This window comes from Marmota monax, unplaced genomic scaffold (assembly GCF_021218885.2).
Source record: "Marmota monax isolate L192 unplaced genomic scaffold, Marmota_monax_Labrador192_F-V1.1 WCK01_AAM20220418_F8-fsc00083, whole genome shotgun sequence".
Lineage (NCBI taxonomy): Eukaryota > Metazoa > Chordata > Mammalia > Rodentia > Sciuridae > Marmota > Marmota monax.
This window is the reverse complement of record NW_026692848.1, coordinates 42,760-54,257: the sequence shown is the minus strand read 5'-3', so window position 1 is coordinate 54,257 and position 11,498 is coordinate 42,760. Positions and strand designations below refer to the sequence as shown.

Genomic DNA, 11,498 nt, shown 5'->3' with positions numbered 1-11,498 from the left:
CAACCTGCATTAGTTGCACCATGGTCATTCCTGTTGTGTCCAGAGCTCACTGCTATACACAGGGCTTCAGGGAGTGCCCCTGTTTTGGACAAAACTCTCAGATGAGAACTGCCATGTTGAAGGTCATTTATACATTCTTAGTATTGATAGGTCATACCAGGTTACAGCCCAAAGGCAGCAGTGTATAGAATACCCTTTGCTTGTATTTCTGTCACATGGCACATTTGGAAAGATTATCTGTCCAAGAAAGCAATGCCTCTCCCTATAAGTAGATCCTCTCTGTTCTTTCTTGAGCAAAAGTTCCATGATTTTTTCATACATGGCTTCAACATTTCACAATTCCTCAATTCCTAAATACATTATGGTTTCTGTTGAGTTCTTAGTGAAATTTTTTCATGAAAAGTTTAAAAAGTAGTAGTCATATTACTAAACTTAGTAGTGTTGTTGATTCTGTAGTTGGTTGCACCACATGTTCTAGACATGCAGTGGTCTTTAAATAATAATTTTATTTTTTCAGTGCTTATCTCAGAGGCCGGGGACTTAAAATCTTGTATGAATGCTCAGCTTAAGGTGCAAAGTGGCCCAGAGGCACTCCTCACACTTGTCTAACCAGAGTCCACAGAAACTCCTAGACACTAACACTGGCTAGATGTACATTTAAAGTAGCTGGTTTTACATTCTACCTCTTCTAGTGTACTGGTTTTGAGGCTTGTAGCGCTTGTCTGGGTTTTGCCAGCTGTAGACTCATGCTCTAGTTTAGCATATATTTACTACAGATTCAGCTGTGTAATTCCTAGGGCTATAATTCATTAGTGGGTTGCAAAATGATGGAATTTTAATCTTTCATTTATTAGCTAGAATTTGGTGGGGGGGGGGGTACTGAGGATTAAATTTGGGCACTCAATCACTGAGCCACATCCCCAGCCCTATCTTGTACTTCATTAGAGAGTTGCTTAGCACCTTGATGTTGCAGAGACTGGCTTTGAACTTTGTTCCTCCTGCCTCAGCCTGATGAGTTTATGCTGTTATGTCCAGTATCTTTCAATTGCTCATTTACTTCACCCACAGCCTGTGTGACTCCCCAAAACATCTCTGAAACTGTCAAAGGATTGTTACACCAGCACTGAGATATCTGAGATAAAAAGGCAGAGTGGAGCACGTTACTCTCTAGAGTGAGTAGGCAGTGTGTGTGCCAGGCAGGGCACTTGAACATAAGCAGTATGTTAGATGGCAGTGATTGACACCTGTAGGAGCATGGCAATGTGGTGATGTGCTTATTTTATGATGTTTTCAAATGTCTCGACGTTGTGAGTGGCAATGAAGTTGCTTAACATATTCAAAATTTTTATGTGGTATTATTAATTTTTAATGTCCCTAAATAGCAGCTCTTACCATTTAGACCCTAACACATTCTAAGTAATTATTTCTTTTGGGACACAAAGACCCAAACCATTGCCTTTCCCACCAAGTGCTGCGACCAACTTTTGCCACTAGCTGATGACAATAACCTCTAGCAGCATGTGGTGGCTGTTGCCTACTGAGCACCCAGCTTGAAAGCCACCACCACCCTGTCCCTCTGAAGCCACTCTGGGCTAAAAGGAATGTGAGCATGAAACCAGCCTTGGCTACTTGTCTACAGATGGACCAGAAAGAACGTGGTCCACTTGAAGCCAACCTTTGCTTGCCTTCAGGCTGCTCCCTGGCAGGCATTCACTCTGTCCAGTTCCTTGATGAAGGCAGACTATGGCGTCTGTCTTCTCTGTAGGCAGGGCCCCTGGCTGACAAAGGTCAGTCCTGGATGGTGCCACTTTCCTTTCAGGCTCTGTTGCTGCTTTAGTTCCTGGGTATCTCAATGTGTTCTGTCCTCAAACAATAAGTTCATTAGAATTTTACCTAACTCTCTCTTTGCCTTTGCAAATTACAGGTGGAAAAGTGCTCTGAGTGAGATGGTTTGACTTAAAAAGGCACAAAACCCATTTTATTATACAAGAATAGTACACAGTAAAAAGACTATTTCACTTAGTCCCACTGTTCATAGATAAACCAGTTCATAGTTGGTGTGCAGCTTTATATTTGTATTCGAATTTATATTTTTGTACATATACATGTATAAATATTTTTACAAAAACACCATGATATAATGGTCTCTTGGTATTAATTTAGACCTCCCGCTCATTTGGTATCCGTGTTAAGTGTGTATCATTAATAACCTTTCACGTGGATGTACCCAAATTCACGTAATTCCATTACTGGACACTGTTTTAGAAATATTTAACACTAAACAAGGCCCCAAGCCACATCTTTGTTCCTCCATCTCTGGTACAGTTACTTTCTTAGGGATAAAATCAGAGATGGAATTGCAAGGCCGTAAGATGTTGGTAACCTTTTTTAGGGCTTGAAGATGTCTTTAAGGTGTATCTGTTACATCCTGCTTCCATACAAATTCCTCTGTGTAGCCAGTGCCCAAGCTACAGTTCTCGGCGCAGGTGAAGACAGCCAGGATACCCCAGTCAACACTCTTGCCCAGTCTGTCTGCCTTGAGGTGGTTCAGGAGCTGTGGCATGACCTGAGGAGAGTGACATGGGGGTGAGTAAGATGCCTCGTGTCACAGAACACCATCTGCTCCCATCACCACAGGGCACTTTCTGTATTACTACTGTCCCATGGGCACCTGCTATTTTGGTAAAGTTTCTAAATGTTCAAAAACAAAGCAGGGTGATTATACACTAAAATAGTCCTGATTTAAGGCCATACCTGGAATTCAAATATTCTCTTGGCACCACAGGGACAGTTGGGAATATCCTCCTCTTGAGGGATGTTTTCACCAGAAATCCAGATGGGCTCAGTACCCCTGCCGTATCTGAGAATCTAAAATCAGCAAGGACCACATTCAAACAGGAACACCTCACCCAATGGTTTCCAGTGGTAGAAATTTCTGATTCATCATCTAGGGGGCTGCACAGGCTCCACAGTGTGTGATGTGGCTCTGACCTGAAAGGCAGTTCACGGTGTGCACGGTAATGCTGCCTCAACTGGCTCAAAGCCACTACTTCAGCTACTTTCCTACATGGTGCCTTCTCTTCCTAGCCCATCAGAATCCTCATCTAGGAAGTACATTGTGAAGGGACTAAAGCTTGTGACTCCCCTTCCTATACAAAATGCTGCCTGAGTTGGTACTTACCTTCAAACACATGTAAGGAACTTGAAGCATTTCCAAAAGGACAAATACCTAGTGAAACACGGTGCCTATAATAAATTCATTGAAATCAGCTTCCGAAAACAATCAAGTGGCTATCTTGTTAAAAGCAGAATCAGTGCTAAAAACCACCTTCTTGGCGTTTGGAACATAGGTCAAGGTCAAATCCTTCCTATAAATTGATTCTGTGACTGGTTTTTAGGAATATAGCTGAGTTATCTTAGGTATGTATTTGTGGTGAAGGAAGTTATAGAGGAAAGTGTGTTTATCTGCTGGAGAATTGGCTGTGTGTGTGTGTGTGTGTGTGTGTGCGCGCGCGCACGCACACAGCCAGTGGTGCCTAAATGTCATGTATCTTAGGCAATACTGCATCTCTCATGGCTGATGCTTTCTTTAGAAAATGAATCCTGTGTGATAAACAGTATACCTTTAGGAGTTCAGGAATGTGAAGTGGAGAATAACTGCAAAAGCACCTTTCTATGTGCCCCATCTGTGCAAATACCACAGTAGCAAGATGTCTGTGGACTTTGAAGGAAGAGACTAGCTTAGGAGTCACTTCTCAGGGACCACACTCACCAAACAAAACAGAAAAATAAAGTGAAAAGGTATAAATTCTCTTTTACCTGCTCTGGTTCAAGGGCTATCTGAGCTTTGAACTTCTGGAAAATGTTATCTTCCCTGGATTCATGCTTTGCCATGGAATCCAGTTCTTCCTCAAGAGCTTCATCTGGAAAAACAACACAGTGACTTTACAGAAACAGGAAAAATCCCACATGGCAACAATTCACACATGTGAAGGGAACCCAGTTCTAACCAACAGCTTTCCCTGTTAACTCACACATTAAAATTGGTGCTTATTTCTAGGTGCTTCATGTAGTAGTACATCATTACTATGCCCGCTCCCAAATTATAGACCCAAGCCAAGCACCCTGCCCAACACACAGGACACCTAACCAACGTGCACCCTCCTTATGGCTACTCTCACTCAAGTCTCCTTGCACACACACTCAGTCACCCTACACCCATTTTCTGTTGCACATTCATTCTTGGGATTCCAACCACCCTGAGACTGGTGGCTGCCAAGGCAACCTTTTGTCTGTAATGTATCAAAACACTCTGATCAATATTGACTTACATAGGCTGAAATAACACTTCACCACTAATAAAATCACAAGAGCACTAATTAGTGGTACTCACTGGCACAGCCAAGATGGAAGGAGGAACCAGAGCAGCCTACATCCAGTGTAGGAGAAAGCTTCAGTGTGACCTTATATGACATTTTGATGTTCCCTCTGGCTTCCTGCCAACCTCTTCCACTAAGGAACTCCAAACCTAGGTTCAGGATGACATCCCCCCATGGGACACTTTTTTCTTTTCTTTTTTTGCATTTTGTTATGGAAAATGTTGAACATGTGTAAAATTAGAAATACTATAGTGAATCAGCGCCAACTAAAATTTCAAGGCCCCAACTCAGTTACCCTGAAGTGAACTCCAGACATCTCACTGTGAATATTTCAGCTACACACCCCCTTGAAAGACACAAATTTTCCTTTATTTACAAATTTCAACTTGGATGATTATTTTTTAAAGTATCATTCTTGAGCCATGCAAAGTGTTTTAATACTGGTTAGTATTCTTATGGATGTTCAGATTATCCTGTGCCACTTGGAGCCTTTTCACATTAGTTCTTGAGTTCTGACATGGCCCTATTAGTCTTTGTTTCCTTGATCTCTGGAAGACTGTTCCAACACTATTTGAACCTAGCATCTTGTGCTTTTTTCCCCTATTCTGGAACCAACCACTTGTCCAAAGAAACTAGTGTTTGTTTTAAAGAGAAATAGTATTTATGCATCAAGAATGCCTATTGCTGGGCTGGGGTCATAGCTCAGTGGTAGAGTGTTTGCCTAGCATGTATAGGCACTGGGTTTGATTCTCAGCACCACATAAAAATAAATAAAGGTTCACCGACAACCAAAAACATATTAAAAAAAAAAAAAAAAAGACTTCCCACTGCTACTGAGTTGATTGTTTTATTTCTAAGCCTTTGTAGCAGATTAGATAAATCAGAAATTCACAGCCATGCTTTCAGTATAAAGTCAGACCTACAGGGTGTCATTTAATCTTACATTTTCCACCTTTCTTCCATGCCCAGCAGACCAACATGGTGACTCATCTGCTTTATTCCCTAATACACAACCATCTCAAAGTAACAGTAACACCAAAGCTGTCTTTTCTCTATTGAGGTAGATCCTATCAGGGAGGTACTGCTGAATCACTGTTTCCCAGGAATGTAACACAGTGATAAAGCACTTGAGTAGCACACATGAGGCTCTCGGCTCAACAGTACCAAAACAACAACAACAACAAAAACCCCACTATGTTTCTAAGTAATTTAGAATAGATTTAGAGTGGTTATGAGACTAATTCATTTATTTTTGATTAGTGACTACTTTTAAAATTTAGTTTCACTTCATGGTTATATAAATCCTTACATGCTATCCTTACATAGTGGCAGCTACATGAAACAAGATGCCAAGCCCAGCCTTTGCCTTCCACTCCTCCAATTTTTCTGAAGGAAAGCATTTTCATGACTCAACGTTTAACATATCTAAAACCACAAGCAATAATGAACACACATACAAATAGATGCACCCCCACCCCCGCATTTTTCTATACCATCATCACAGCACCTGAACTTGCTTTGGTCGTCACAGGGAACCTGACCTCCCTAAGCAGTATCTGGGCTCCTCCACAAGACAACCCAACATTGGAGGTTGCTGCTTCCCACTGTATTCAACAGCAGAAGCAAAGCACAAAGCAGGACTCTCAATAAGTGTTCTGGACTGTATGAGCTGACTGAACTGTAAACCAGAAAGCTGACATTCTTAGTTTCTGTAATCCTGTTGAAGTGGATAAGAGTTCAGGTTTTAGAGTTGGCAATAACTAGGCTCCAGCTTGAATGATAACACCTATCAGTTATTTTGACCAGAGTATGTTATACTTAGAACCTCAACTTCCTCACTAGCAATGTGGGACAGCTTCAGGATGTCATTGAGAATGTGTACAGATGGCCCCTCAGCTGAGTAAGTGCTGGGTACTCATCAGCACAGACACTACCCAGAGAATGAACTCCAGAGAAGCTGATACGAGCATGCATATAAAGCTGGCAAGATGAAAGAGAAACCAAACACCACCAGGTACTCTTACTATTTCCATCTGGGGGACAGATCTGGAACCCAAGACAACCCTCCAAATTTCCAGCACCCAGCATCTTGTTTTTTTTTTTTGGTAGTATCGGGGATTAAACCCAGGGGTGCTCTACCACTGAGCTACATCCCCAGCCCTTTTTATTTTTTGAGACAGGGTCTCATTAAGTTGCTGAGCCTATCCTTGAACTTGCAGTCTTCCTGCCTCAGCCTTCCAAGCAGTTAGGATTCCAGGGTTTTGTTGTGGTACCTGACTCACTTCCCAGGTTTTTTAGGAAGCAGAATGTACCTGACACACGCCAGGGAGGTACAGGAAGGGTATTTTCACTCGACAGCTTATGGTCTCCAAATAGAGTCCATTCCTCTCAGGACCACTTTTCTTGATGTACTAAGCCCTTTCTACCATATTTTATCATGAGTGCCGATGCCGACTCCTTACCCATGCTTCCTGTGATCTCAAAGTCTTCTTCCTTTTCCACAACTTCAGGCACAATCTCCTCCTCTGTTTCTATGACAATTTCGAATTCAGGAAAAAGGAAGTTGTGGTCTGGAACTGTATGGTCCAAATGATCTAAGACAAATAATATCAACAACATCATAAGTAACTGTTTGGTTTTGAAGACAATCTATAAATTTTCCATTTCTAAAGTATCGCCTCATGTCCTTGAGTGATTTCATTGTTAAGCCAGGACAGGATGTGCTCACAAACCTGGGTGGGCAGGTCAGTCGGCTGACAGCCTCATCATGCGTCAAAAGTCATGACAACATAAGAACATGAGGCTACTGCTGGCCTAACTCAGCATACTGTTTTATGGTAAGTTGCTTTTTTAAATAGGAGTGTGCTGTAAGACAATAAGAAGTAAACTCATAAACAAGTTACTTGTTATCAAGCAGTCTGTACTGTACATGATCACTGCAATGCTGTTACACAACAGGAAGCACAGTAGGCATATTTACACCAGCATCACCCCAAACACAGGAGTCTTGTGTTGACCACTAAGCAAAGTTTTAAGCTCCTGTAGACTTAAGGGATCACTGTTGCAGGTTTCCTGTTGTTAACTGAAATAATGTGTGACTATATTATGTTTTGCATAGTAACAGTTTTCCCTACTAAATTTTGGTATATGTAGTGCTGGTATTTTAGATTAGGATCACAGATTGTGATTAGAGCAAGGCTGGTCACACAACATTGATGAAGACTTTACTGTCACTATTATGAAAACATTCCTATTACCAGCAATGAAGTTTTTGAACTGTACTCTGTTTTCCAATTTAACCTGGAAATAAAATATTTGTGTTGGATGAAACTAAGAAACAGCTGAGATTAAAAAAGAAAAAAAAGGACTTACCTTGGGTACAAGCCTGCTTGTGCCCCAACCTCCAGTCTAGCGTCTGATGCTCCTTACTGCAATAGTGTGCTTGGTGGCATCTGGAACACGTTTTAGGGCCTAAACAGCCACAAACCCTGCAGAGATGAGCGCCCGACCTAAGTTGGAGACACACAGATTCTGTTTCTGGGGAAGGGTTCTCAGATGGTGGCTCATAGGAGTAAAACTCATTTTTCCTGGGTAGCTGATTCCTAAAAACTAAGAATAAAGAGAAAAGGTATAAAAACGTCCAGCGACACAAAACAGCAATCCAAACATATGAGTCTCTATGCCATATGCCTTGTAAAATGATTTACTTATTTACAGAAAGGCATTCATTTATAGCTGGAGAATTTAAGTTTTTGCTCTTAGGGAGCTTATTTCCTAGACAGAAATCAAAAATGAAAACGAACGAGCATTTAAAACTCGAGACGGCATTTCGTCGGGTACAGACAGCGGAGCTGAGTGAAGCCAGCACGGACCGCGATCGCCACTCGCGCGTGGGCCCCGCCGCACCTCGTAGGCCGGCGCAACAGGGCGGCTCGCGGCAGCAGAAGAGGAAGAGGCAGCGGTGGAAGGCGTCGGCGCGGCCCGGCAGCGGCGCGTACACCTGCAGCAGGAAGGCGAGCGGCCGGCCGCAGCGCGCGCAGCCCAGCGCCGCAGGCCCGGGCAGCGCGGCCTCGCCCAGCCACGCCGGGCGCCCGCCCACCTTGCTGGGGAACTGCTCGCTGCGCAGTCGCCACGCCGGCGCCGGCTCCGCGAAGCCCAGCTCCACCCGCCGAGCCGGGGCTGCCGCCATTGGGGCGAGCGCGGGCCGCTGGGCCGGAAGCGGAACTCGCCCAGACCGGAAGCCGGAAGTCTGGCACCGCTCGCAAGGCGGAAGTGAGGCAGGACCGGAAGCGAAGGTCGGCCTCCCTTCGGAAGGCGCTAGTCGTGTTGGGGTACCGAAGTGTACCTGAGTATGGGGCGTGCTTTTTCATGAGTTCAGCTGTGATGCAGCAGGACTTTTTGGTCACCCAGTGGGCCCTACAGCCATGCCCGGTGGTGGGGCGAGGCCTTCAAGGAGTAGTATTAATAAGCCCGGGCGCTCAGCTGTGGAGGAAAGTAGGTTAGGTAACCACGTGGGAAACTCATCCACTCGCGGAAGGATCTAGCCAGTTCCCTGAGAAGCCCTGGAATACCGTATATAATAAATATTTTCAGCGGAGGAAGGCATGGACAATCCAAATTAAGTGATTTTGTTTAAAATTTATGTTGCTCTTAATTCTTATATGATGCACTTCAGCAGCACAATGTTTTTAAAGCATCAGGTTCATAGTCTTTCAGAACTGGGATCTAAGAAACAGGGGCAACTCGATTTTAATCAGAGTTGTCAGATCAAGCGGGGCGGGCAGCGACCAAAGGAGGCAGATTTAAAAGGGCCGCTGAACAGGCTTTATTGAGTTGTCACTCCCCGGGGGAACTCAATCAGACCCACAGAGAGGACAGGAGAAGTGTCTGAGGAGAAACTGCTTGGAAGCTCGACTGGACTGGACTTTTATGGGGCTTACAGCAGGAAGGGAAGGGCTCAGGACAGGAAAAGGTGTTCCTAGGGTCTCTTGCCCCCTTGGAGTTGGTCAGGGGAGTTGGCTGAACTCCAGGATTGGTGAGGGGGTCCTGCTGATTGACAGGCATTACTCAGGAGATCTGGCTGATTGATAGGCATTTCCTCCTGCATCTGATTGATGTTCTTTTCCCATGCGGGCTGCTTTGTTCTAAGTCGCCACCACCGACCTAACAGGAGTCAGTGGTCTTTTCTTGTGTCCTGGTCTAACAGCCCCCTCCCTTTCCCTTCCAACCCCTATTCAAGCTCTGATTCTTGCCATCAAGTCAGAAAGGTTTCAGATGTGTCACTCAGAGTAATGGAAATGAGTTTATTGAAGGGATAGAAAAGGGGACACTCTCAAGGGAAAAAGTGGGTCCTTTCAGAGAGGAGAGGAACAGCTGCCTCTCCTGCAGTCCACAGTTTTATTGAAGATCCCAGGGAAATTCCTAGAGAGTCCCACCCAGATCCACTTTTGATTGATAACAGGGTGACCTCGTACTTGTCTCCACTGCCATGACAACTGTAGGTCACCTTGGCCCATGCTGAATTATTCTAATTGGATTCTTAACCATACACTCTCACAAATTAAAAGGGTCTCTCCATTCAAATGGTCTCTCCATTCAAAGTAACTTGGAGTCCTCTTAATGTTTCCTGTCCTGGATTTCCTTGTAGATAACAGATTGTTTGCTGGAAAATGTGACATAGCCTGCCACTTAGACCAGTCAGGGATGCAGGCAAATTGCTTTTTCACAAAGAAAGCATGTGGGGGTCGGTATAGTGGGCTCATTTTATAGAATTATTCTCTTAATCTCGTATACCTGATACCACCAGTCACCGAGTTCTGCTTCCTCAAATGTTTAAATTTGAACAGAAGAGAAGCATGCAGAGGCAAGGGTAGAAAGCAAATTTTATTTAAAAAACAGTGACACAGACTTCTTCCAGGAGAGAGAAACAGGCCATAGCTGTTGTCCTGGTATCCCAAGAAATGGGAGCATCTTACCCCTTTTATACATCTTAGGTTTTCTTTGTTCTCCTGTCTTCTTCCCCCTTATCTCTCTCCTTCTTGCTTAGGAGATACCTGTGTGATGGCCAAAAGGTGAGAAGCGGGAAGAAGGGCCAAATAGAGTGATCCAGGCAGGTAACAGCCCAGGGGGCATTAATTAGCAGCTCCCTGTCTGCTCTGGGGGTGTTCATTAACAATCTGTGGTAGGGACAGTATAAGCAGGTAATCTTGATAATCCAAGGGCTCTGGAGGCATTACATTCCAACCTCCCAGGGGTGGTCTCCATTTTCGTGATCTGACCCAATTACCTATCTACACCGACTGCCTGTCTTTTTAATTCTTGCTTCATTTCCATGATCCTCATATATCTCCCCTCTAATAATAGGACTAATAGAATATAACTTTTAAAAAACTTTAAAAATATCCTTTGTAATTTCATCATCTCAGTATAAAGAGCCCTCCCCACCAAAAAAAAAAAAATGTTTAGGACCTTAAGGTTTAAGATTTTAGGACCTTAAGACAAAGTAACTCCATTTTGAAAATCAGCACTCACCATCTTAAGAAGCCCACCCCGGCATGACCTCATTAATCAGCCTCATAGAGTTTCTAACTACTGAAACCACAACAAAGACACCAAGTTACAATCAGAGGACCAGATGGGTTATTTTATAGCTACTTCATCTTACATGACTATATAAGAAGTTTTTTCAGCAGGCTACTGCACCTTGTAGAAAGGCAGCCTGGCAGATATTCTCTGTCAATAAAGCTTTGGTTTACTCTCATGGATATAGGGTCAGACAAATGTGAGCGGTGGGAACATGAGGTTCAGGGTATAATTCCATAAACTGGGCCCAATGTGCTAACCTCCATGTGCTTTCTTTTCCAAGAAGCAAATCACCTGCAGCCCCCACCTGGCCTAAGTGGACAGGATATGTCACATTCCTCAACAAACTACCTGTTATCTGCAGCAGAAATGCAGGCCCTGAATAACATTGATAAGAGAAACTCAAGTTACCATGAAGGGGGAGAATTTTGTGACCATTTTCACAAACCAGATCCTGAAACTCAGGGATATAAGGATAATTCCTCCAGACCAGAAAATCTGTAAGTATTTATGGTTCAGAACCAGTCAGCATGGGTC

General features: G+C 43.7%; 1 protein-coding gene across 2 annotated transcripts; it reads right to left on the bottom strand.

The window, feature by feature from the left end:
- Nucleotides 1–1,950: 1,950 nt before the first annotated feature.
- On the bottom strand, nucleotides 1,951–8,602 carry Pdcd2 (programmed cell death 2). Of its 2 annotated transcripts, XM_046449378.1 has the most exons (6): nucleotides 8,286–8,602; nucleotides 7,752–7,988; nucleotides 6,842–6,973; nucleotides 3,820–3,923; nucleotides 2,755–2,868; nucleotides 1,951–2,566 (listed from the first exon to the last, which is right to left on the bottom strand). In XM_046449378.1, the coding sequence occupies exons 1-6, from the start codon at nucleotides 8,566–8,568 to the stop codon at nucleotides 2,408–2,410; spliced, it is 1,029 nt and encodes a 342-aa protein (XP_046305334.1). In that variant the 5' UTR covers nucleotides 8,569–8,602; the 3' UTR covers nucleotides 1,951–2,407. The 2 variants fall into 2 exon arrangements, with proteins under 2 accessions (XP_046305334.1, XP_046305335.1); XM_046449379.1 differs by lacking the exon at nucleotides 2,755–2,868.
- Nucleotides 8,603–11,498: the final 2,896 nt, after the last annotated feature.

Coding starts and splice junctions, on each gene's coding strand:
- Pdcd2 (XM_046449378.1), bottom strand. CDS start 8,568: ATGGCGGCAGCCCCGGCTCGGCGGGTGGAGCTGGGCTTCGCGGAGCCG. Junction 6,974..7,751: donor CAAGCAGGCTTGTACCCAAG/GTAAGTCCTTTT, acceptor TATTTGTCTTAG/ATCATTTGGACCATACAGTT. Junction 2,869..3,819: donor TAGCCCTTGAACCAGAGCAG/GTAAAAGAGAAT, acceptor TGCTGATTTTAG/ATTCTCAGATACGGCAGGGG.